This window comes from Penicillium verhagenii (assembly GCF_028828195.1).
Source record: "Penicillium verhagenii strain IBT 33310 chromosome Unknown utg000012l_segment0_segment0, whole genome shotgun sequence".
Taxonomy (NCBI): domain Eukaryota; kingdom Fungi; phylum Ascomycota; class Eurotiomycetes; order Eurotiales; family Aspergillaceae; genus Penicillium; species Penicillium verhagenii.
This window is the reverse complement of record NW_026643176.1, coordinates 948,558-974,064: the sequence shown is the minus strand read 5'-3', so window position 1 is coordinate 974,064 and position 25,507 is coordinate 948,558. Positions and strand designations below refer to the sequence as shown.

Sequence of the window (25,507 nt, the reverse complement as noted above, 5' to 3'; positions counted from 1 at the left end):
GAATCTCACTCGTAATCCTCCTTTTGGCCGAGAAGTCAGCCCCGTCTCGATAACTATATCTGGATCCTGAGCTAAAGTCATCTCAAAAGTGCCTACCAACGCCGCAAGTAGACTGGCAAACTCGCCACGAGCAAATCCTTGTCCTATACAAGACCGTGGGCCTACAAATCCATATTAGCAAAGCGATTCAGAGAGGCAATAGAGCCACATTTACCATGAAGAAAAGTCATAAAGGAAAAGTTGGTCGTTCCTCCTCCAGTATTGGCTCGGTTCGGCCCGAGCCATCGATCCGGGTTAAAAACGGCGGCGTCTTCGCCCCACAGTTCTCGCGACACATTCATCGCTCTTGGGGAGACCACGATCTCTGTACCAGCGGGAATAAACTGCCCCAAGATAGAGGTATTGTTGACTGCCACACGTCGAGTCATGCCGGCTGGGGGATAAATCCGGAAGACCTCGTTGCAGACGGCATGCAAATACGGAAGACTGTCCAACAGCTCGGCTGTCATAGGAAGAGCCGGAGCATCATCCAAAACCCGCGGCAATTTGTCTCGCACCTCCTCCCTTAGTCGCTGCTGGACGGCAGGATATATGCATAGGGCATACAGGGCCCACGTCATAGACGTCGCTGTAGTCTCGTGTCCGGCGGCTAGGAAAGTCAACAGATGGTTTTCCAACATTGAGTCCGTGAAAGCCCCCGACGCCAGAGCCACGGAAATGATATCCTTGCCATCGCTTTCCAGTTTTTCAGTACCGACTTCCCTTTTTCGGCCGATGAGTTTCCGCGCCACACCTGTCAGGGTCTTGGTAGCCACGGAGATGCTGTCATTCCGCTGTAGATTTAGTGTCGATGTGAGGGCCTCGCGCAACAAGAACATTCCAATTCCCACAAGGCTATTAGGAGGCTTTTGCTCAAAGACATCTCGGTAGGCCCGAACTATCTCGTTATCTGGATGGTGAAGCGTGTCAAACTCCTCCCCAAGCCCAGCTGCACCTAAGATATCCAAGGTAGCCCGTGCTAGCCAGTCCCCGACATCGAAGACTTCACTCGATTTGTCCACATTTCTCTCGATGTTCGCGTTTATCTCTTGGGCCAGCACAACGGATTTTTCCCAGAAGATTGGATAGAGGTTTTTGATGTGTCGGTGGGAAAAGGCTGGCATTAGGAGCTTGCGTTGTCTCTGTTTGTAAGAATCCTATGTTAGCATTCCATAATACCAGAATACCAGATCGCCTGAATTGATGTTTCTCTTTCCCCTAGTTTCGTAAGAATATCGAGTACACAAGCATACCTTATGTTCCTCCCCCTCAGCAATAAGCAATCCAACCCCCAGAATTCGACCGAGTCCCTTCCGTAGTTTGTATGGCTTCGAAAATTCATAGTTCTTTTGAACCAACACCTCGGAAAGGCCCTTGGGATTGGTGACAAAGACCACCTCTTTGTTAAATCGCATGCGATATCGAATCAGCCCGGTATTGGGCACTTCATTAATCCATTCCTGTAAAGGCATTCCTGATCGCTCATTTGGGACCAGCTTCACATGGCCGGAAAATCGGTGCCCACCCTAAAACGCCAATTGTCAGTGATCTTGATTTCAAGTTGCTTTCCACGCCATCGCTGGCCTACTTACCGAAGGCTCGGGCAGATTACGCAAGGGACTGAGCCAGAGAGGCCATAGATAGAGCTTCCAGCTGAGAAACAAGAAAAAGTATAGAACCACAGATAAACTTGAAATTGCGGTCTTTGATTGCGTAGGGTAAAATTGGCAGAGAATCGCCGTCTGCAAAACGCAGCAGATGGCTGCTACTTTCGAAGCAGACATGGCCCGATAGTTGTTGAACAGGATAGTTGAAAGCCTTTCTCCAATTATCATTCCGTTTCCCCCCTGCCTTTCTCTCACATATGCCGAATCTACTATGGCTACTATACCGGGTATTTGGTAATACCGGAGAATTACAACATGGATACCAGTACCGGTAAATACCACTTGTAATCGGCTTTTAGCTGCAACTTGCAAGGAATCTCATCATGTTTAACTTTGGAGGCGTTGATCCTTCTGCAGTTCTGCATGAATCCCCGGAACTCAAATCCTTGAACGCATGGGACGCCACGCGCACTGTTACATCGCGCGGGATGAATTTGGGCTGGGCCGTCGGGGAACTCTTGTTAACCACATTTGTTGACCGAGATATTCTTATCTACTGGTATGTACGGTGTGTGACTTTTGACCACTCACTACAATGGATATGAATGCGAGGTGATATCAGATTTTGAGATTTATTTAAATTTTGGATTAATGAGAATGAAGAAATGAGACATTGCAAAGAGAGGCTTAGTGATTCTTGAATTCTGAGACAATTTCTACCAAGTATACAATAGACTGACTTTGAACATTGGATGCACATTCCCTTTCCTGCTTTCCAAGCCCATCATATCACTTTCGTGCCGTAATTCGGATCTTCAGGGGAATCTTCTCCCATGAAGTGTAGATATATTGATCTTTCGGCCAATTGATACACTCCGGTTCCAATTCTAGATTGAAATGCCAGAGCATCTTTGCAAGAATCAATCTCAGTTCAATATTCGCCAAGCTAAACGAGTAAGAGCGAGGTTAGCATTGCGATCCTTCAACCCAACCAGGTAGATTAGAGTTCATACTTTCTGCCAATGCAGTTTCGGGGCCCGAAAGAGAATGGTTGGAGGGCATCCCGCTTATCATCAGCATATGGCCCTTCGGTATCCAACCACCTCTCGGGGAGGTAGAGCTCGGGATCTTTGAAATTGGCGGGAGAGCGGAACACAGCATATTGAGCCATGCCCATTGATGTCTATGGCTTACATATTAGACATGATTGGGCGGAAGAGGAAGTTGATACGTACATTGCCTGGTAACCATTGGCCCATGATATAAGCCCCCTCAGGAGGCGTAATGCGAGGATGACTTCCAGCGGCCGGTGGGTAGAGACGGAAAGACTCATCAATCACCGCATTGATATACTTGAGCTTGCTGATTCGCGCAATGTTAATCTCGTCACTAGCAGCAAATGAGGTGCGGACCTCTTCAAGTAGCTTCTGCATCACATGAGGGTGTGTGCACAGATAATAGACTGTTCCAGACAAGATTGTCGCCGTCGTCTCACTGCCAGCAATAACCATAAGGTTTGCATTGGCTACAAGATCGGGATCCGTTAAATGTCCTTTCTCCTCGGCTTGGATCAAGTGGCTCATGAAGTCAATGTAGTCAGGATGCTGCTGTTTGCGGCGCTTCACCTTCTCTGCGACTAGCCCGATATGCCATTTTCGGCGCTCAACAATGCGTTTAGGCATGACTGCTAGGATAATGGAGCGGACATCGATGAATCGCTGGAAAGTGCGAATATAGTGCACGTACATAATGGCGTTGAATATCATAGACATCCACGGATGATACTCGGTGTTCTTCAAGCAGTCAAAGGGTTCATAGAAAGCCAAATGACCAATGATGTCAAAAGTCACATACTATCCATATTGTCAGTGATGTTGTCTTTTCACGTCTCGGTATACTACTACATACGTTGAACCACTTCACAATATCCACTGGCTCGTTACTTTCCACCACCTCTTGCAATCGATTGACAAGGAGATCGATGTAATGCAACAATACAGGCTCTTGACCCTTCAATACCTTATCCGAAAAAGCATTGGAAAGTAGCTTACGCAAATCACCGTGAGTTTTGCGATCGGCATTGATAATTGTTGGATGTCTTTTGTCGGCGTCCGTGTTCTCGCCTGGATCCTTGCGATTCTCTGGCAGGCCACTGCGAAATCCATAGATTTCCTTCCATGCGTCGGCTCCTGTAAAAGAGAGTTCACAGGGTGCAATTCGGACAATTTCGCCATACTTCAGATGCAATTCATGCACAGTTAATGGGAATTTACCGCGGAGCTGGTGCCATGTCCACCACAAACGTGTTGCAGCTGCCAGTTTCGGACCTGGATATTTGGACAGCGGGTGGAAGTAGATTCGGTATATGGCAGTTCCAGCCACGTAAGTTAGGAGCTTGAATTAAATTGAAGTTAGCAATTCAAGTCTCACGAGAACATTGAAGATCTCGAGTCCGATCCCATGAAACAACATACCACACCTATCGATAGCACGATCGCCTGAGAGAGAGATAGGCTGAGGATCGCCGAGAGCGCCATGCTGAGTGGATGCGTTGGAGAGTTTCGAAGTGTACAAAAAAAACTATCACCACCCAGCAGAAGTATATAGTTTCGAAGTCGCAAGAAACCTCAGAAGTAATCTTGGAACCGGGGTGGTAGTTTCTGGTCCGAAAGAAACGGATATATTTCGGTGTCCACGTCCACGTCCACCTTGTGGCGTCGAAGGCGTTCCCTTGCTGACAAGAGAACCTCGTCGGAAAATAGTAGAATGAATAGTCGAAGGAAGGCGCTCAAACCCCTCATTCCTGGGTAGGATCTCTACCCCTCACTGATGGTTTCACAAAATCCTCATTTGTCTGGCTCCTTTGCTGGAGACTGATTGATATCCCAGACCGTGCCCTCTGTCCAATCGCCAAATTCTTCCCCAAATAAGTCATAAACCAAGAAATCGGCAGATCGAGGCTCTTGGCCTTGCAGGAAGCATCTTCATTTCGGTGGCAGCCTGTGTGCATGGGGCGCAGCGGTCGGTCTTGGCCAAAATAAGGCCCTCGTAAAGAGTGGGGGTGGTTTTGTTTGGGGTAATACGCGACATCGGGTTTCTCAGATGGTGTTAGCAACGGCAATGGATCTCGTCATGGAACTGTCCAATGATTGGAGTGAAGAGGTGGCATAAAAAGGCAGAAATGATGGATACCTGCAGAAAGTGAGTATATAGCAGGTAATATTACGTATTACCGTAATATTACTAGTACATACTGACCTACTAGTTTGCAGCGAGCTAACATACCGTTACATACGGATCCTGCGTTAACGCGGAGGCTGACGAAGTGTATTTGCCTCAAGTGCTCCACATTTACTTGGCAAGAAGCCCTGCATCCCATCAGCTTACTCTAATGTGCAACATCCCGTTGATTTGGGTTTAGTTCCTCCGTGAAGGATGCCGTTCCTATTCGTTACTGAGGGGTAAGCAGTAAGCACATCACCTCAGTAGCAATCGTAGAAAGCCCTATGGATGCGGTCAAATGTCGGACCTTGCTAGCGGGGAAGTTTACTTTGACGGCCCACAGTGGGGCTGTGGGAAGTTTCAGGATTCAGAAGTATGTAGTATCGAAACGAAGCTGTTGAGAGGAGTGGGATGAAGGATGCACGTGTGAATGTCAGCTTTGAAAAACTCAACGGTGAAGGTAATTATCATGATGCGGAGATAATTTGTTATCAATGATAATATTATTAATATAAAGATCAAAGTAAGAGGGGTCGCAAGTGAACGTATCCAGTCAACGTGGGGAAAACCAGGGCCTTTGAGGATATAGTCACCACCTGCACCAGGGCAGGTGTTTTAGATAGTAAGTATACTGGAAATTTACTACAATGGACTCTACCTTGTTGCATCAATCAGCAGCGGTGCTGGTCAACCAATTGACCGAGCGCATTGAAGACTCCCATGGATTGGGCTTCATGAGTCCCGCCATCTATGATACTGCATGGGTGTCAATGATCCGGAAGTCCGTATGTGAGCAGAATACATGGCTATTCCCCGAGTGCTTTGGGTATATTCTGGATAATCAACTTGCGGACGGAAGCTGGATCACGTACGCTTCACAGATTGATGGAATTCTCAATACCGCTGCATCATTATTGTCACTGAAGCGACATCTCAACACACCTCTTCAAAACAGCACCATCTCGCATGAAAGTCTCCAAGGGCGTATCGATCGGGCGACACTGGCCTTGCAAGCGCTACTCCAAGCATGGGATGTGGATTCCACACTACATGTCGGGTTTGAGATTCTTGTCCCCGCGTTGCTGGGCTATCTGGAAGCAGAAAACATTGTGTTTTCCTTCCCTGGACGCGATCGACTGTATGCAGTCCGGGACCATAAATTGGCTCGATTTAAGCCCGAGTTCCTCTACGCACCTGTTCAGACGACCGCTCTGCATTCATTGGAGGCATTTATTGGTCTGATCGACTTTGACCGTGTGCATCATCACAAGGTCAATGGCTCATTTATGGCGTCACCCTCATCCACCGCCGCGGTGCTCATGCATGCTGCAGAGTGGGATGATGAGTGTGAGGAATACCTCCGCCACGTCATTCAAGACGCGTCTGGAAAGGGCTCCGGGGGCGTGCCAAGTGCTTTCCCATCCACTATTTTTGAAATCACTTGGACGCTGTCCACACTTCTCGAAGCCGACTTTGGCTTGGATCTGAAATCACTACCAAGTGTTCAGAAAGCTCGCTCGTTTCTTTACAATACTCTTGTTGCAAACCAAGGAACCATGGGCTTCGTTCCTAATGTTTGCGCGGATGCAGATGATACAGCCAAGACCATTCTCGTACTCAATCTGCTTGAACAAGAGGTGTCACCGGATGCTATGCTGAAGGCATTTGAAGCCGATCATCATTTTAAAACCTATCCACACGAACGTGACCCGAGTTTTTCAGCGAACTGCAATGTTCTACTGGCACTACTCCACACCAGTGACCCGACTCAGTATGCACCTCAAATTGAGAAGGCAACCCGTTTTCTGTACACACACTTCAGAGAATCTGAATTGAAAGTCCGCGATAAATGGGTACGAATATCCGACCCCGATAAGAGAGAGGAGTTCCATGCTGACTGAAACATAGAACCTTTCCCCCTTCTACTCATGGATGCTCATGACTCAAGCCATTGCCCGCCTGCATGAGCTATGGCAAACTTCCCAATTACTGTCCCTGAGGGAGGCTCTGGAGGAAGACCTCATTGCACTGCTCCATGACATGACAATCTCAGTCCTGCATCAACAGAGTCGGACTGGTTCATGGGGCACCAAAGGCTCAAAGGAGGAAACCTCATACGCGGTCCTCATTCTTACATATGCGGCTAAATTTGAATTCTCCGATGCACCTTCTCATCAGCTTCTAACGGCAATCCGAGATGGTTGCTCGGTTCTACGTTCAGACACTTTGGTGGGCTCGGAACGTCTCTGGGTTGAGAAAGTCACTTATGAATCGGAAATACTGTCGCAGGCATACACCTTGGCTGCATTGAAGTGTGCAGCTGATATGCCCCAGGGGGATGGGCGAGAATCTACTTCCCATATTGCCAATGGGGTAAATATATATCATCCCGAGCCTCTTGGAGTCCAAATCAAGGGTGCAGATGGCCCTGGAGACTACTGTCTTGAAACTCACGGCTCCGAGACGCACGGCTCTGAAACAAATGGCCCTGAGACGAACGGCTCTCGAACAGACGGATCTGAAACAGATGGCTCTGATATTAATGGTATCTCAGAGAATACTCCTGAGAATCATGAGCTTCATGTCAAAGACATCCAGACAGATGTTGGTGAAGTGAATACAAGCCCCCCTGAACAGCTGTCGGTCAAAGGGAACATCCACGATAGCAAGCCACAGATGCATGAAGAACACCCGCCAGACAGCACGGAGACAAAACCACTCCGCACCATCCGCGCCGCCAGTCTTGGCCAACGTCCAGAATGGTCTATTGAACAAGAAAAGATTCTTCTGGGACCGTTCGATTACCTCGAGACCCTGCCGGGGAAAAACATGAGATCCGCATTCATCCAGGCTTTTAATGTCTGGCTCCAAGTCCCTCCAGAGCATTTACAGACTGTTGAGAAGGTCATTTCCATGCTTCATACGGCTTCATTACTCGTCGACGATATCGAAGATAATTCTCTACTACGACGGGGCCAGCCAGTAGCGCACAACATATTCGGCACGGCACAAACATTCAATTCTGGAAACTATGTATATTTCCTCGCATTACAGGAGATCCAGAAAATGAAGAACCCAAGAGCGATCGAAATTTACGTTGATGCCCTGATTCACCTGCATCGCGGCCAGGGTATGGATGTCTTTTGGCGCGATTCTCTCATCTGCCCCACAGAGAGTGAATATCTGGATATGGTCACCAACAAAACAGGAGCCCTGTTTTGTCTGGCCATTGAGCTACTTCAGATTGGCAGTACTGTGAAGGTGGATTTTGTTCCAATCGTTCGATTGTTTGGCATTATCTTCCAAATTTGTGATGACTATCTGAACCTGAAATCACCGAGCTATTTGCAGAAGAAGGGTCTTTGCGAAGATCTTACGGAAGGCAAATTCTCTTTCCCGATTATTCACAGCATTCGGTCGAATCCTACCAATCGGCAGTTGATCAATGTTCTGAAACAGAAGTCCCAGGATGATGATCTAAAGAGATATGCGGTTGCGTATATGGAAAGTACCAATACTTTTGATTATACTCGGGAATTTGTTGCTAGTCTCAAGATGGAGGCCTTGGAGATGATTGGAGAGCTGGAGAACCAGGGATTAGGCGAGAATCTTGCGATCCGAAAGATCTTGGGTCGGATGTCTGTTGATGCGTGATGATCCTTGGAAATCCTAGATTTTAGATGTGTTTTCTTATGTATATTTTTTGATCAGTCAAACCTAAGTCTCTTTCAATGTTGCTAGTTTACTAGACTATATGATCCAGATGTCGTCTGTGACCGTATTCCTCAAAATATCTATGCGCTGCTTCTATTATAACATCTGTCAAGTTAGGCTGGTATTCGCGTATTATTCAATTTTCGATTCACCTACTCCAGGGCAGTTGATCTCATGAAGTGTGACTTGGGCATTTGAAAGACTGGTGCGCATGTCTATGTAGTATGCATAGAATCCCAGGCTCGTAAAGTCCAAACCCGGAAGTCAAGCCAGATACAGTCTTGATCCCCTTCTTTAGCTCCTCAGCAACCTTCAAGGCATCCGAAGTCAAGTTCTTGTACTCCAAGGGAAGAGTAGTAGCTACCCGGAAACAAAAGTCGGTACGTTGCTCAGCAGTAGCCCGCTCTGTCGCAGTAAGGCTATCTGGATTATGCTCCATAGCTGCTTCAAATGCTTGACTTTTATTATTCAGGGTTTCGGTCCATTCAGTAACTTGGTTACTGAGTTTCTCCAAATCGAGCTCGTGATGAGCTCTTTTTCATCTTCTGTCCATTCCATTTTTTCTTCATCTGCATCACCCATCTCTTTCATCCCTCATTTGCAGTCCTTTTACCTGCATGACCCATCTCTTTTATCTCTCACTTGCACAGCCCCTCACCAATCTTTCATCTCTCACTTGCAATCCTTTCCCATCTTCTTTTCAATCTTCTTTCCATTCTTCCTATAGTTTTTTCTTCGGAATAAGCAGTTCTCATCTATCTTCAGAACTCACAAAAACAGACTCTCTTGTCACAAAACACTCAATCATCTACAAAACAACCCAACATGAGCTCATCAGAAGAGTGCTCTACAGAGGAAGCCGATCAGAAAGATAAGGAGTAAGGAAAGCGGGGCAAACAGACTAATATTAAGCACCCACCGTCTTCATCTCTCACCCAAGCCAACATGAGTTCAAATCAAGATGATAATACAAATGCGGGCGAACCAAGCACTGATCTAGCGTAAGTCCAATAAATGTTTAATTTGGAAGTTACTTACTAATATCTTATCCTAGTTATGAGAGTGATCCGAAATCAACCACACATGGCATACCAACAACTCTTCCCGCTCCAAAAAGTGGGACTGATGTTTTACCCCCGGGTCCCTGGGCCAAAATCATGGAAAGTACAGCCTTTCCTATGGCCTGGAAAGGAGAGCAGTGTAAAACGCATCTAATTGAAATGTTGAGAGAAACGCCTCTGAAACAAGAACTCACACTAAGAGGCAAGAATCTCGCATGGGGTGCAGGAGCTTTGTGGACGAAAGTTGGATCCGATTCAACTAATATCGAAGCTGCCCTGATCCAGGTAGTGGGGGAAGTCAATCCTGGCAAGGAACGATGTGAACACTGTAAAAGAGGCAGCAGCACTTGAGTCAAATCAACACTAACCGACCATAATCCACATGTGGCTATCTGTATTTATTCTCAAATCTATCTATACATGCCACCACCAAAAGATCCATTCATGCTGCAACCTATTTCTGCGTCATATTCGGAACGGCCATGATCGCGATGATTCGATCAAGCTCATTTTCTTGAAATCCACAAAAATCGACAAAGTATCTCCGTGCGCCCCCGAATTTTGCTTCCACAACATCAGTCAAAAACGCCCTCATACAGCCCGGATCACTACCCATAAGAGCTTCCGCCTGTTCCCGAGTCGAAACCTCCCCTTTCTCCAAAATACGCCGGATCAAATACTCCCCCCAAGCCCCCAATCCTTCCTTCGTCAGCCCATAATCAGCCGCGATGACCTCGTCCGCAACCCCACATAGCTTGAGAAGCAGTGCAGCAAACACACCCGTCCGATCCTTACCCGCAGTGCAGTGGAACAAAAGCGGGGTATCAGGATTATTCAGAATCTGAAGCATAATCGTGCGGAAGCTATCTGTTTCTCCCGCGCTGCGCGCGATGCCTTCGTAGGCTTGAGCAAAGCCCTTCATGACCGCTTCATCATTCACGCCTCCCTCTGCTGTAATTCCATATCGCTTTGCCAGAGCGCCTGGGGAGGCGTCCTTGACTGGGAAAACTGGCACCGCGTAGCGGGTTGTCCCCGGGATATCAATAAGAGAGTCGGAAGATCGGGCGAGAAGGAGCTCTATTTCTTGCTGCGAACGGAGGTCGAAGATATCTCGGATGTTGAGTTTTTGGGTCAGTGTCTCCGTTCCCAGTGGGGTGATTTGAGATGGCTGTGCGGCGCGGAACAGGAGGCCTGATCGAGTGCACCAACTTTTTGCTGGGGTCTCGTTTGTGTTCGCGAGGGATGTTACGGTGGGTGGTGGCTGACATGCGTGGCCTCCAATGTCGCGAACATTGGGGACACCGTCCACCACGATAAATGGCGATGAGCTTGTGAGAGTGGTGGCTCCGTTTTGAGACATCTTGAATATTTTGATGGAAGGTAAAAATCCAGAGGTTGACGTGGTAGTATGTAGGTTTAATGAGACATCAGAGCTTAGAAGGTTTAGGAAGGACTCAGAATACCGAGTTTATTTCTCCGCACAACTCCAACAATTCGTAGTGGGTCTTGATTTGACTCATTGTTTTGTCAGACTCCAACTCCGACTCCGGGTAAGCGCTAGCGTTGGCTTGAGGAAGACAGTCAATAACACCAAGGCATGGGCCGCATGGCCACTTTGGCGTTGAACGGTATTATAAATACGGATGCCATGTATTTCAGGAATACCGTACCATTACATGGACTCATGGACCGAGGTCTGTCAACTACTCAGTGCAGCGTACAATGCGTCTTATTTTGACCGCTTTACACTCCTGTCAAACTCACGCGATTCCTCAGCTTATAGCCGCCAGATCACATGATCTTTCTTGATTTATCGTTTATCCGCTTTTATCGATTATTTGATCGATCTGAACTTACTACTAGTATGCTCTTCTGGATGATGCCGCACCCGCACCCGCACCCGCACTTGCACCAGCACTTGTACCAGCACGAAGCCAGAGGAACAGGTAGTTAACTCAACACTGAAATTTTAACTTCAATTCTGCTCTCGTAATGAAAGGATGAACCTAAGTTTATCCACCGAAAAGCATCTACGATGCCATTTTGCACGTTGGAATGAACTTTGGAATCGATACATAGTGGGGCAGTCCTGCTTGTTGCCTGCGGGTGGGGCATGGCAGCCTACAGTAAAGCCCCAAGGACCAAGCCAAGCTTCAAGCCAAGCTCCGGTCAGCAGCTATATGATAAGTCGGATTCCCCCACAACGTCAAAAGAAATCTCAGATCTTCTTCTTCAGAAAATTCTTTCATTCTAAGGCTCAATATCGGCAAATATGGCAAGGTCCGTATGCGACAATCGTGTCTTTGTAAGTCATTGGTTCTTCGCGTCCATGCCATTGGAGATACATATAGAGTTTTGAGTCCTCATACACAACATTTGAAAGCACAGATCACTGGTGTCACTGGATACATCGGGTTCCAAACACTCCTCTTGGCCCTTAAAAGAGGGTACAATGTTCGCGCAGTGGTGCGCAAAAGAGAATCGGTCGTCGAATTGAAGCGACACCCCGCCATCAATAGCAGTGTTGATAACGCGCAACTTGTCTTTGTCGTTATCCCGGACTTCCTGGAACCAGATGCGTTTGTCCCACACTTTGATGGAATCGCTACTATCATCCATCTGGCCTCGCCTCTGGGCTTTTCGGTAATTCATCCATCATTTCCCATCAATTTGCATCTCTCCTGTATGCTAACACTCTGCAAACAGGCCGACAATCTTGTTGAAGGAATTGTCAAACCGGCGGTCTCTATGGTCATGGCCGTTCTAGAAGCTGCTGCTCGCCAGCCTTCCGTCCGCCGCGTGGTGCTGACATCCTCGTGTGAGTAATTCGTCTTATTTCGTCAACCAATGGATAAAGCTGATAATTAAATGAGGTGTCACCTTGATTCCATATGAATGGAATATGAAACCTGACAACGAAAGACTCTACAATGGTAACATCAAGTCATTAGCCCATATATAAGACTTTCTAACAAGGCTTTCTAGTAAATGACATCAACGACAACATGGACGGCCCATATGAAACCGCCATGGAAGCCTACTGGGCCTCCAAAGCCCTTGCTCGAACTGCGACAAGAAACTTTGTACGCGACACCCAGCCTCAATTCGATTTTGTCAACCTGTTGCCGTCGGTCGTCATTGGGCCCGACACTCGTCTTGACTTCGACCCTGCTGCGACGTCGGATAACCTTAACCAAGGCACACGGGCTAGCGTCCTTGCACCTGCACTTGATTCGTCGCGCAACTCACCTTTCCCTTATGTCGGCACTCCTGTGCACGTTGCCGATGTTGCGCGAGCTCATGTGGACGCAATTAACAGAACCCATGTCCCGGGAAACTCGGAGTATATCTTGTCGTCCGACACGCCGGATGGTGTTGAGTGGGATATAGACATTCAGAAAATTTGCAGAGAGCATTTTCCTGAACAAGTCTTGAACAAAGAATTGCCTATGGAAGGGACTCTACCGGCAATCAAATGGAGGTTGGATGCTGATGATACACATAAAGTGTTTGGGTGGCAATTTGTGCCATTCTCGGAGACTGCGAAGGAGCTTCTCTCGCAATACCTGAAGCTTCATGCCAAGAAGGGATGAACTAGAGACAAGAAAGTTTCAAATGAGATAATGATGATTAGAAGAATTTCATTCCGAGCTCATGCGGGGTTATGCAAATCAGGTACACGGCGATACCTTATTTCCCGTCCTGTCAGTATAAAAGCGGGATACAATGCATGGTGATTCGCTGGATAATTTAATCCCATATGCACTGAAGACAAATTGACCAATCCCGATCGAGCTCGCGAGGGAATGGCCATGCAAGCTTGCCTTCTTCGGGTTTAATACCACGTTGTTTTGTGACACTTGTACGACCTAAATCAACTAGCAACCCTTGATTGAGGGGCGGCTGACCCTAGAAAAATAGCCTTATCTTCCCATTTGAAGGTTCTCATCCCTGCAATTCCTGTTCTACAGCAGACCAGTGCTGTTCTCTAGTACTCCTGGTCTACTACTAGCCACTAACAACCCAACATAACATCTGCATTCGTCAAATCTTGACATCCAATCCCGCTCCGTCAAAATGCCCTCCTACTGCGCCTCCTGCAAGCTCCACGTCGCCATAATAGGCGGGGGAATCGCCGGCCTCGCCGCCGCTGCATTTCTCCGGAAAAATCAAGACTACAGCATCACCGTCTACGAGCGTCGGGGCCCAGACTCACGGGAAACGTCTGCAGGATTCGGACTTGGTGTCAACGGTATTTCTATTGTCAGGCAGCTCGGGATCGATAGGGAGGAAATCCGCGCGGTGGTCAATGCCGGGTACCGTACATACAATATCCATGAGGAGGAAATGAGCAAGTCACTCATACCTGTTGGGCCAGATGGAGAGCCGAGTATGTGGCTTGTGTATCGGCAGGATCTGAAGGATGCGTTGATGCGACGGGTGACAGGTGTGGATGGGGAAGGAGAGGCTATCGAGATTGTATACAACTCCCACGCCGTGAGCGTTGACCCGGAGGCTGGAATCATTGGATTTGCAGATGGAAGCTTTGTCGAGGCTGATCTGGTTATCGGTAAGTTGCGTGAAAATTCATATTGAATAAAAAGGAAATATTTGTCGGTTGAAGTTGAATAACACCCGTTTTCTTCTTCCAGGCGCCGATGGCATTCGTTCAACGGTCCGCGCAGCTGTAATCCCGGCTTCACATCCAGAACCCACGCCATCCGGTCTTTCGATGTATCGGTTCGTCGTTCCAATGGATGTCGTCAAGAGCGTCATATTGGCACAAGGAGATATGCCAGCTATGTACAACTACGACGACGGGACCTTCATAGCAATCATAGCCGCCGGCGATAAGGGCAATCGCAACATAATCATGTACCCCTGCCAGGGACACGGGCTGCTGAACTTTGTCTGTGCGGTCCCGGATTCCACTCTCAAGAATCCGGCCAAGTTGGAATACTCTTGGAACGCCGAGGGAACTGTACAGGAGTTGTTGGATGAGATGCACGATTTCCCCAAGTGGCTGAAACAAGTCTTCAGGTGAGTGATACTAGGTATCCGGAGGATTGCTGGTTGCTAGGCTTACTAGAGCCGCTCATCTAGTCAAGTCCCGCAAGTGGCTCTATTCCAGGTCCGGGACCAGGAGCCTTTACCCACGTACTTCAAAGGCCGGGCCGTTCTCATCGGCGACGCTGCTCATGCCATGGTGCCTTATCAAGCCCAAGGAACCAATCAGGCTCTCGAGGACGTTGAGGGCCTCAATGTTCTATTTGAAAATTCCTGTGACCGTGACAGTGTTCCGGGTATCTTGAAGGTCTGGGATAGTATTCGCCGGCCGCGGGCATCGGCTGTTCAGGCGGGTTCGAGGGCAGCTCAGGGTAAAGTTGCGACGAAGAATGCAAGTTCCGCCATTCTGTCGGTAAAGGCTTATGTGGGTATGAAAGAAGCACTTGAGGAGTTGAAGGCGTAATTTCTCAAGCGCCCTTTGACTTTGATGTTTGTGAGAAGTAGGCTCGTGGTTTGCTTCATGTTGTTTTGATTCAATTTTTCAAATGAGAGATCACGATTTTCTATGCCAGTATGATGAATATCAGTCACTATGGTCACCGTAAAAGATAATCTCGGCATATATCGCGACCACGGCCCCAACACTGAAATGCCAATGATTGGCATAAACCTTGGAAGCAATCAAGAAAGAGCTCAGGGTCAAGGTTCCCCGCATTCTATCATGTGATAGACAGCACTAGACTCTACAGTACGTAGTATTGTGGGGCAAAGTTTACCCTGACGCTTTGATTATGTAGCAATAGGTACTATTCACTCCGCGTGTCCTATGTGTCAATATCAATACTGATTCCATCTGATCAGTCTCTCGGCACGCATGGATCTAAGCGTCTTAGTGCAAATGCAGCTAAGACAAGTACGTAGGCTCTGAAGCGCGTACGAGAGAATCTCGTAATATGTCGCCATTGACAAACTCAAATCCCCAAGCCCCCGATCAATCGTTTCCAACTTCCACGATACGCGATCAGTTTCTTAATGCAATTAAGCAACTGACCCCGCATTCTCAAAAAAACCTTGTCTACTCAGCAAAAGAACACACTTTCTCTCTTGGCGAATAAGTAACAAATCTTGAAGACCAACATTGATAATGAACCTTGGAATAACCTTGGACCCCGGGGATTTGTGCAGGCTCATTTAAATTTGGCCTGAGAGATTTTTCGGACGAAATGGCGCGTTAGCGCTGACGAGCTTACGACGACTCCCATAAACCTTAATATCGACCGGCCGTGAGCTATGAACAATTCAGGGCTGAATTGAGCTGCTCGCGGAGAAGAATATTCAAAAGCAAAAGTCTCCATGATTTTTTCAAATGAACCAATTGATATAGACACGGGGATATTCAAGTCAAAAAATACAGATTTTGAACCAGGTCCCGTCGAACGCCCTGCCCGATGAAAACATATGCAACCAATATTGAAAGAAGAGGTTTCCCAGCCGGGCCAACCAAAATGCCATATATACAAGAGATTAGGCGAATGCCCCAAGATTAGTCCAAGAACATGCTCACATGTGCAGCTCTGGATGGACCAATGATGAATGAATATGCACGATGCAAGAGATTGAAGGAGGAGTGCGAGAAGGGTCAAGTATGGAGGAAGTAGACAAGAAGAGGGCGCAGGGAGGTGTATTAGCTTAAATGACAACGAAGCGAGAATGATCAATCAATCACTCATACTGCCTGTCATCATCAAACGTAGAAGACATCTTGAGGCTCAATTTAGCCAAGACTTCATCCGAAATCCACTCTGCGAGCTCAGGGAACCAAGTATGACTATGAAGCCCGTTAGCAAAACATTCAAATCCACACTCTCCTCAAAAAACCATAACTCACTTATGAAACTTGGTATTAATCAAAGCCTTCTCCGAATACTCCTCGAGCAAAACCAAATCATACCCAAACGGCACCATAGCCTTCACGCCCTCAAAAGACGTCCGCCGTAACGGGTAAAGATCCCCAATCTGATACTTGTGAAAATTCTTGCACCCCCAAATCCCGGGCTCCTCAACGGGCTTCAAAAGACTCAACCCGGTAATATCAATATAGAGCCCCGTATCAATATCGATCCAGCGCGCATCAATAATATTATGGCCGAGCCCATGCTCGCGCTGTCTCGCCCACGGATTCACATCAAGCAGGTACTGCCTCTTCTCACGCGAGTCCGGCGCCGTATACTCGACGATCGTCTGGTTATAGTGGTCCGCCAGGTAAGCGAGCGTGGTGTCGGGCACCTGCGTGTCCATGTCCCAGTCCCAGGGTAGGATGCGGCCGTTCCACCACCAGCCCAGCAGGGTGCCGTGGGCGATCCAGGTTTCCAGGTCATTTTCGTTGAAGAAGTTTAGGTAGGCGCGGATCATGTGGGTGAGGGTTTCGGCGCGCAGGGTGTCGGAGACGGGGCTGGTGAAGAAGCGGATGTCGTAGTGGCCGAGGATGTCGTCGCGGCCGGGTTCGTGGAAGTATTTATATTCGGCTGAGGCGTTCAGTCCGTATTTGAGCCAGAGCGGGTCGGTGAGTGTTGGGTCTGTCCATGGTGTGTTGGAGGATTCGGGCACAGGTTCGGGTTCGGGTTCTGAGTTTGGTTGGCTGGTTCGAATGTGGAGGTCTTGTGGGTGGTTGGAGGGATTGGTGTTGGGTAGGGCTGTGGCCGTTGTGAACCAGAGTGCAGGGACGGCGGCCTGGAGCAGCGCTCGCCACTGCATCTCCGGCCAAGGGTTTGGGGGGAGGCGTCTATTATAAAGTTGACGGGTCTGCGCACGAGGACTCGGTTGTTCTCATGCTGGGGGCTGGACGTGATGTGGTTCTTCTTTTTTCTTTTGTGGCCAGGACTTTTTTTTCCCTTATAAGAGCTGGAATGGACTGATGCACATATATACAGTAACAGCTTTATTTTCGGAGCAGCACGAGGGGGAAGCCTATGTATGCTGTCAACCTGTATCGAGGGATAAGGCGTATATACAACGGATGGGCCGAACCGTAGGGCGGGAGCGATATGTACGTGGGAAAGGATCAAATAGTAAGATTGAGAAGAAGTTTAAGAGAGAAATAAGATGCAGGGAAAGAAAAAAAGGGCCAAAGCAGGCTCACGAGCGGACTCCGCAAGAACCAGCGATGATCTATCCGACCAATCCGGTGAGCAATGGGATTTTAAAAGGGACAAATTCGGTGACTAGGTGGCTTTGGGCGGGGCTTGTAATGGATGGATATCCCCACTGTTCCAAGGTTGGAACCCAAGGATAGACTGGATCTGCTGACAAGGAGACAACGGATAAGGGTATAGGGTGTAGGGTTTAGAGAAATAGGGGAAGAGAAGGGGAAGAAGTTGATCATGATACTCCATATTCATGGCGAATTGTAAAGTTTCCCGCGATCAGCGGTCCCTGCCCCGTGGGCCCCGCTACTCCGTACGGAGTAGAACTCATGCGACAGGGAGAAAAGGTTTCGGATAGAGAGGAAATATGATACGAATACGATGTGGAGAGGAAGGTCACAATTGCACGGCTGTAACCCCCTTGCTATGCTTGGTGCCTTGTATGTGTAGTATGTGTAGCATGTATACAGGGGGTCCAATTCTAAATGCAGCTATCGCGTGCCGGATTTCCCAGCTTGGCCCCGCTCCATTTCAGCCTAGCATGGCCCTTGGGTTTTATGGCGTGTAAGCTCGGATCCTGCTCCAAGCGAGGCTAACAAAGCAGAATTAGAATTAGAAGACGATTTTTAATTTTAGCGTGTGGTTTCTGGAGAAATCAGGGGGAAACTCTTATTTTTCAAGAATTTTGGCGTATCCCTGAGTCGAGGACCCTGTTAAAAACGAAAAAAAAATGTCCCAGATCTTGGCAGATGCCAAGATGCAAGTCAACTGGGGCTCAGACCCACAATAGAACACAGAGGGAAATGAGGGACTCAATGGCTTTTTCTCAGTCAATGCGGCTTGTACACCCGGCACTATCCGGCCACACGACACGTTGCCGATCTGGGAGATAAAGATTACCATTCAAGACTTGGAGTTTTTTGCTATGTCTTCCATGTACAATAGGGGTTCGTTCTACTAGAATTTTTTTAAGCGAACCATGGGTTTCCGTAGGAATTTTATATCCGAATCTTGGCAAAGCTGATGAATCATGCCTAGACAAATTTGATACGAGCGGCAGGATGACCGGATACGAAGATTGCAAACATTTGAAGGCTAGATATACGAACTCTCCCGTGAAATAGGCTTATTTAGAGTATGACTGGAGTTCGTAGGTGAAACAGCCTTAATGGTGCAGATCGTGACAGGAACAGGGAACTGGATCGACGATGATCCGAACCTGGCACTCGTAACAATGAAGACTAACACAGTTCCAATCATTTGTACGTCGTACGGTACGAACAAATTGGTCATGACCAAACTTGCGGTTGAATTTTTGCTTATCAAGAAAAGAAAAAAAGCAAATATAACATTTGAATTCTCATAGACATGGAAAGTCATCTATTCATTTGGGGAAAAAAGCGATCTACATCATAAACGGGGTGCCATAAACAAAGAAAACAATGTTGATCAACTATAATAACAAAAACCAGTTGATCGGGTCTAGAGTCCGTGAAAAATATCTCTTGAGCCTTTTCGTCATCATGTGAGCGTCGCTTCCAATCGTTATAAATCAATCAAGGCCACAGCGCCCATGTCAAAGTAACAGTGGGATAAGAAGGGGAAATAAAGGAAAAAAGAAACAGGTCAGATCAAAGATTTATGTCCAATCTACTGCTTCTGTTCAGCCTCGGCATCACCCTCGGGTGCGTCCTTCATCTCGGCGTCACCCTCGGCGGCCTTCTTTTCCTCCTCAGCCTTCTTGGCCTCATCCTCGGCCTTCTTCTTGGCATCGAGCTCGGCGCGTCGCTTAGCGGCGGCCTCCTCCTCAGCCTTCAGAACAGCCTGGCGCTCAGAGTCAACCTTCTCCTTGTAGCGCTGAATGATGGGTCCGGAGATGAAGCGAATGTCGTCCATCTTGGCAACGTAGACAGACTTGGTGGTGTCGTCACCCTCCTCGTAGAGCCAGTCCTCGGTGGCCATCAGCTTGGAACGGAGCTTCTCCTTCTCCTCCTCGCTGGCGAACTCGGCGTAAACACCCTCGATCTTATCACGCAGCTCGTAGATGGAAGCCTCAAGCTCGTTCTTCTTCTCGTCGGTCTCGGCAACGAGCTTGTCCTCCATGTACATAGCGTTCTCACGCTCCTGGAGAGCCTCCTTGACAGTGGCGTCAATGCCGCCGACACCGGAGACAATGGGCAGATCGCCCTTGCGAACCTGCTTCTTGACCTTGCGGGTCTTCTTGGGCTGCTCCTCACCGTTGGCATCGGTATCCATGGCCTAAAAAGATATATTTTGTCAGTATGGAGGAAAATCGATTTATCAATTGTGTATAGGAGAGGGAAGAAAAACTCACGTCGCCCTCTTCGTTGATAGGCTCCTCAACTTCCATATCCTCAACGTAGTATCCGGACTCAACGTTCAGGATTCCGTGGAGGTTCAGGCGAGCCTTGAGCTTGCAGATCATGAAGTCGTTGTTGGCGTCGGCCTGGACACCCTTGACGGAGAAACGGCCGATCCAGGGGTTAATCTTTCCGGGAAGACCCTCGGGCTTGGAGTAGCGAGCCTCGAGATCGAAGGGCTGCTTGCGGTAGAAAGTAAGGATCTTGGTGGAGGGCATGACGTTTCCGCGACCGAAAACAGTGAGGTTGGTGTCCTCATCAGGGATCTCGGGGGACTGCTCCCAAGTGAAGTCGATGGGGTAGTTGACAATGTCGTGAACAGCGAAGTCACGGACACGGAAAACGGGAGAGAGAGTAGCACAGCAGAAAGCACAACCACGAGCAATGGCCTCATCCTGGTTGAGAGTGAAGGAAAGGCTCTTGTTGAAGAACTTGGAGATGATCTCCTTGATGGCAGGGACACGAGTGCAACCACCGACCATCTCGACGTGGTCAATATCCTCGACGGTGAGCTTGGCCTCGGCAAGAGCCTGCTCAATGGGAACGGTAAGTCGGTCCAGGAGAGGCTTAACCATCTCCTCGAGCTCCTCACGCTTGACCATAGTCTTGACATCGACATCATCCATTAAAGACTCGATGCTCAGGGGAGCCTGGGGGTTGGCCGACATAACCTTCTTCATCTTCTCGGCGGCGGCAACGGTACGAGACCAGGCCTTGGGGTGAGTGCGGATGTCAATGTTGTACTTCTCCTTGAACTCATCGGCGAATCGCTCAGTAAGAGCGATATCGAAGTTACGACCACCGAAGTGACGGTCGCAGGTGGTGGCCTTGACGTTAAGCTCACCCTTGCGGAACTCAACGACGGAGGCAGTGTAATCACTGGCACCGATGTCGACGAAGACCACACGGCGAGGCTTCTCATCGGGGCCGGGCAGGTCGAGCTTGGTGATACCGTAACCGAGAGCGGTGGCAGTGGTGTCGTTGACCAGGCGGAGAACGTTCAGGCCAGCAATATCACCAGCATCGATCATAGCCCGGCGCTGCACATCGGTGAACCAGGCGGGGACACTGAGGGTGACATCAGACACTGGGAGACGGAGCTCCTTGGAAGTGATATCCTTGATCTTGGTCAAGTACATAGCAACCAACTGAGTTGCTGTGAACTTTTCCTTCTTTCCGAGGTAGTTAACCTCAACACCGGCCAATCCGTTAACATCACAGATGGTGGCGCTGTTGTATTGCTGCTCGAGCTTGACATCGGGGTCATCGAAGGGGCGGCCGATCAGGCGCTTCAAAGAGCCAATGGTGTTCTTGAGGTTGGAGGTCTCTTGTGTCTTGGCGGCCTCACCAATGTGTCTGCTGCGGGCGCTGAATCCAACGAGGGAACTGTTGGGCACAAATTTTTGAGTCAGTTATGGTTGGCTCCGGCAAGTGAAAAAAAAAAAAAAAAATCTGACAGGGGATGATGTCAGGTAAGCGCGATCGCAGTAACTTACGGGGTCTGACGGTTGGAAACTTCATTGGCAATCTATCAAATCCAATAGGAATTTTGGTCAGTATAAAATCGACAGGTTGGTTATAGGGTGGTCGCAATCTCAAGGGACGAGGGGTCCCGCAACGATAGGCGGGGCAAACACTCACAATATCGATACCCTTGTTTCTGGCAACACCAATCTTGGTGCTCTGCGCACCGAAATCAATACCGACAACAGACATTGTGGGCTGATAGGAGGGAGTAAATGGAGGTGTGGATATGTGGGTGGGAGGATGAAGGAGAGAGGATCACAGAAAAGGGAAGTTTTGGAGGGGAGAATTTGCACGCCACTCCACTCTTATTATTGGGCGGGGATAAAACTGCGATACCAGGATGATGGAGCGGTCTGGCAAAATTTTTGGGGGGGTATAATGAATTTGGAAGAAAGAGTAGTAAAATAGAATACTTAAAACAGTCAAAGAATAGATCTTATTCTTTTAATTACACTTCTCTAAGACTATATACAGCCTACATTTGCCATCTATCCAGACTGTATGGCCATGGAATTTTCCAGCGGTTACTAGTTGATTCCTCCGCCTTCACCGCTCAGCAGAAAAATATTTCACTTCCTGACCGCCCAGATGACGTTACATAATGGTCCACAGAATCCACATTTGACCACTACAGCCGATGTTATTGGAGCATGACTTGGTACATACATTATTAACCTGGTGTAAAAATATTCCGCTGCTCAGGTACCCCTGCATGATATGTTCATTTGCTGTCGGGAGTTTTTTTTTGGGATAACAGGTCAAAACCGGAAAGGTGGTGAAACAATGTATGAGGCTGGGGATATGAAAAAGAGGCACTGGGATTATGATTATGCATTAATAATAATGTCCGAGTCATGGGTTAACAAAAGAAGGAACAAAAGAAGGAACAAAAAGTGGAACAAAAAAGCATCATCTGGAATTGACGTCAGGGCAGAACCCCGTCATTATACCATGTCTTGGGGCGGATCAAGGGATCGCGATCCTCTTTGCATGTGCTCGGGTAGTCTCTGGAGCGCAATGTCTTCACGAGAGTCCTCAACGATAGATTCCTCCAAGATGTATCGGCGACGTTCGGGACGAGTGTTAAGCGGAGGGGGTTCGAAGGCCCCGGGAATCAACAAGATAGGCTCCGGGTCAGCAGGCCAGTCCCCGTCATAGTTGGAGCCGATTTCTTTCTCATCTTTACCTTCATCCATTGGAGACGCATCACTAGATAACCGAGCTTGACGGGCAAAGTGTAGCTTCCGCTGGTCTTCCTCACTCATCAAGCTCTCAACATTGCGGGGTGTTCGAACCATGTTTGATGCGCCTTCAGAAGATGCCGTGAAGACCGATTCCGACGAGTCTCGGAATACCTGGGGCGGCCTGATCTGAGCAAAGTCTGCCGGTATACGTATACCCTGTCGCCGATTTATACCTGAGGCATCAGGAACATCCATGTAGAAATCGTCGAGCATCTGCTCCGAGGGGGCAAAGCGGCCTTCGACGTGGCTTGATGGACGAATTGGAACTGATCGCCGTCTCACATCGCTTGTACGGAAAGTCTTGATGTCAACATTGAACTCATCTCCCTGGTCTCTGGCTTGTTCAACCGCTTCCTCGGGGGTTGTTCGGCCATCAGCAGCTGCAGCATCTGCTCGTGGTCCTCCCCAGGTACGCTGACCTGCAGTGAAGATCCCGTACATCATGTAGATCCAGTTAAATATCGGGTTCAAGACGAACATGATCGGGTACAGCCATGATTTGTAGCGTTTGAGACGAAGCCCAAAGTACAACATCAGCAAATAGTTTAAGCCAAGTGAGACCCCAATGAAACCGACCGGTAAATCATCAGCCTTTTTCGAGGTTGTAATCAAGGAAATAGCCATCATGTAAAACAACAGAGTGGTGGTTCGAATGGTGTTTTGTGCGAAGCGAACCAAACACAGCAGCGGATACTGTTTCCACAATCTGACATCGGTGATCATACATACTTCGTTGGTAATAAATCCCAAGAACCAGCGACGTCGTTGCTTCAGAAGACTACCGAATGTTTGTACAGCCTCGGTTTTGCAAAAGGCACCGGTGCACATTTGGATTTGATATGGTTCCTTGGCTCCAATCATGAAAAGGTGAGTGAGCCACCTATCTTCACCAAGGTGACACTTGCCAAAATCGAAGAGGTCATCGCACTGCTCTGCCTTGTCTGCAAAATAGTATTTGGCCATTTTACGAAACGCAGAAAATCTTAAAATTGTCAATGCCCCCGGTAGGCAGGTCACAGCACCACAGCCGGACTCGACTGAACGCTCGAAAAGTTGTCCATGAATGTACTCCATGTCTTGAAGAATTGTAAGAAGAGTGTTTTTTTCCGTCGTAGAAGTGATGATGCCCGTCATGGCCAGCATGTTGTGTTTGCTTCCTGGCTTCAGTTCCATATCATACATGAAATTTTGCAAGCATACCCGGTCAAGGATGCAGTCGGAGTCGATGAACAAAACAAAAAGATCGTCATATCTCTTCAGATATTCTTTGTATACTTTATCGATGAGCTTGAATGTTTGCTTTTGGCAGTGCCGTTTGCCCCCATGCTTGAAGCGAGAAACCGTAATCCGAGCACCCCTATAGCAAACATCAATGCTCGGTGGATAGACTGGTAACGATATTGGAATTCCCAGATGCCGGATCACTTGAAGATATGGCTCGTCCACTGTATCCCCATCCCATGACAGGAATACGTGGATACAATAGGCTGGGTAATCGCAGTCGACAACCGAGTTGATTGCTTTGATCAGAACCACCGCATCTTCTTTGTACACCGGCATTACAACCACTGTCTTGGGGGCGGTTCGATCGTCCAAAACTTCTTTGATTCTTTTCGATCTTCCAAGGGAGTGAGTGATCAGTCTATACACACAAAACATCCAGGGTCCAACGAGGAGTGCGGAGAAAGACCAGAAGGCGAACCACTGGAAGCCATCAGAGACTTCAGACGGGAAGTATTGAGTCATTTGCGGTGGCAATGGTAGGGTGAAGATCATGACGAGAAGAAACGCAAGGCTATCAAAAATCGCCATCAGCTCGAGACTCACCACAGGTTGTTTGAACTGGCAGTTGAAAAGCTTACCGTAACAAAGTGAACAGAATAACCATAACCACCGCCATCGCCTGGATGCTCCAATGATCTGCTTTTTGGTAGACTTTATACAAGCAATATATGAATGCTGCCAGCCATAGAATCCATTCCATCGCAGCCGCCAGGATAAAGGGCCCGACAAAAGCGAGATAGATAATCTGGCATATGGGTTCCAAGGTTAGAATATTTCACGAGGGCAACTGGGGAGTCCCCTACGTCTCTGGTAGGCCATTGACTTGTGACAACCCCAGGATCTACCTCTCCTGCCATGCTGAAGGAAGCGGTCAAAGTCCAAGGCTCAGCTAGAATTGGTTTGACGCATGCGCTCTCGGAGGCTTATGACAATCGGTTCACGAGCGAAGAAAGACGGCGTGGATTCCTATCTTTTGTTAGCTTCAGCTCCACCTCTCATTGGATAGAGGTAGTACATGCAGCGTATAAACTCAAGCAACTGATTCGATCAGAAGAGGTGAATTTCGGACCTGCATATTATATGTAAAGAGAAATAGAGATGAGAATACAGGCTGGACAATGAAGGACAATCGAAGTGGCATAAGGAAAGATTTATGTGAGTTGCGAGTTCAAATGCTAGACTCGGCCTTAAATCAATGCGGCAGGCACGATAAGCATTCACCACCCGTCCTTCCAGTGTTCGACGATTACGGTGACATCTGGAAGTCAGGCTTAATAT

The 25,507-nt window shown here is 48.2% G+C and overlaps 9 protein-coding genes across 9 annotated transcripts; 3 read left to right on the top strand and 6 right to left on the bottom strand.

Annotated features, from left to right (window-relative positions):
* Positions 1-161: 161 nt before the first annotated feature.
* On the bottom strand, positions 162-1,823 carry N7466_011027 (cytochrome P450; the record flags this gene model as incomplete). Its single annotated transcript, XM_057170416.1, has 3 exons — positions 162-1,181; positions 1,293-1,565; positions 1,632-1,823. 3 exons carry the CDS (start codon positions 1,821-1,823, stop codon positions 162-164), a joined length of 1,485 nt encoding a protein of 494 aa, XP_057016148.1.
* Positions 1,824-2,435: 612 nt separating this feature from the next.
* Positions 2,436-4,183, bottom strand: N7466_011026 (cytochrome P450; the record flags this gene model as incomplete). The annotated part of the gene is made up of 5 exons (XM_057170415.1): positions 2,436-2,592; positions 2,660-2,829; positions 2,882-3,499; positions 3,555-4,040; positions 4,121-4,183. 5 exons carry the CDS (start codon positions 4,181-4,183, stop codon positions 2,436-2,438), a joined length of 1,494 nt encoding a protein of 497 aa, XP_057016147.1.
* A 1,332-nt stretch (positions 4,184-5,515) lies between these two features.
* Positions 5,516-8,522, top strand: N7466_011025 (Phyllocladan-16-alpha-ol synthase; the record flags this gene model as incomplete). The annotated part of the gene is made up of 2 exons (XM_057170414.1): positions 5,516-6,721; positions 6,777-8,522. The coding sequence occupies 2 exons, from the start codon at positions 5,516-5,518 to the stop codon at positions 8,520-8,522; spliced, it is 2,952 nt and encodes a 983-aa protein (XP_057016146.1).
* Positions 8,523-10,097: 1,575 nt separating this feature from the next.
* On the bottom strand, positions 10,098-11,003 carry N7466_011024 (tyrosine-protein phosphatase; the record flags this gene model as incomplete). Its single annotated transcript, XM_057170413.1, has 1 exon — positions 10,098-11,003. The coding sequence occupies one exon, from the start codon at positions 11,001-11,003 to the stop codon at positions 10,098-10,100; it is 906 nt and encodes a 301-aa protein (XP_057016145.1).
* Positions 11,004-11,915: 912 nt separating this feature from the next.
* On the top strand, positions 11,916-13,236 carry N7466_011023 (NAD(P)-binding protein; the record flags this gene model as incomplete). The annotated part of the gene is made up of 5 exons (XM_057170412.1): positions 11,916-11,948; positions 12,032-12,286; positions 12,350-12,461; positions 12,517-12,576; positions 12,629-13,236. The coding sequence occupies 5 exons, from the start codon at positions 11,916-11,918 to the stop codon at positions 13,234-13,236; spliced, it is 1,068 nt and encodes a 355-aa protein (XP_057016144.1).
* A 484-nt stretch (positions 13,237-13,720) lies between these two features.
* N7466_011022 (FAD-dependent oxidoreductase) lies at positions 13,721-15,113 on the top strand (the record flags this gene model as incomplete). The annotated part of the gene is made up of 3 exons (XM_057170411.1): positions 13,721-14,213; positions 14,296-14,683; positions 14,747-15,113. 3 exons carry the CDS (start codon positions 13,721-13,723, stop codon positions 15,111-15,113), a joined length of 1,248 nt encoding a protein of 415 aa, XP_057016143.1.
* A 1,259-nt stretch (positions 15,114-16,372) lies between these two features.
* N7466_011021 (putative mannosylphosphate transferase (Mnn4)) lies at positions 16,373-17,404 on the bottom strand (the record flags this gene model as incomplete). Its single annotated transcript, XM_057170410.1, has 2 exons — positions 16,373-16,478; positions 16,539-17,404. The coding sequence occupies 2 exons, from the start codon at positions 17,402-17,404 to the stop codon at positions 16,373-16,375; spliced, it is 972 nt and encodes a 323-aa protein (XP_057016142.1).
* Positions 17,405-19,443: 2,039 nt separating this feature from the next.
* hsp88 (Hsp70 chaperone Hsp88) lies at positions 19,444-21,890 on the bottom strand (the record flags this gene model as incomplete). Its single annotated transcript, XM_057170409.1, has 4 exons — positions 19,444-20,052; positions 20,129-21,560; positions 21,671-21,702; positions 21,816-21,890. 4 exons carry the CDS (start codon positions 21,888-21,890, stop codon positions 19,444-19,446), a joined length of 2,148 nt encoding a protein of 715 aa, XP_057016141.1.
* Positions 21,891-22,645: 755 nt separating this feature from the next.
* On the bottom strand, positions 22,646-24,721 carry chsD (chitin synthase D; the record flags this gene model as incomplete). The annotated part of the gene is made up of 1 exon (XM_057170408.1): positions 22,646-24,721. One exon carries the CDS (start codon positions 24,719-24,721, stop codon positions 22,646-22,648), a length of 2,076 nt encoding a protein of 691 aa, XP_057016140.1.
* Positions 24,722-25,507: the final 786 nt, after the last annotated feature.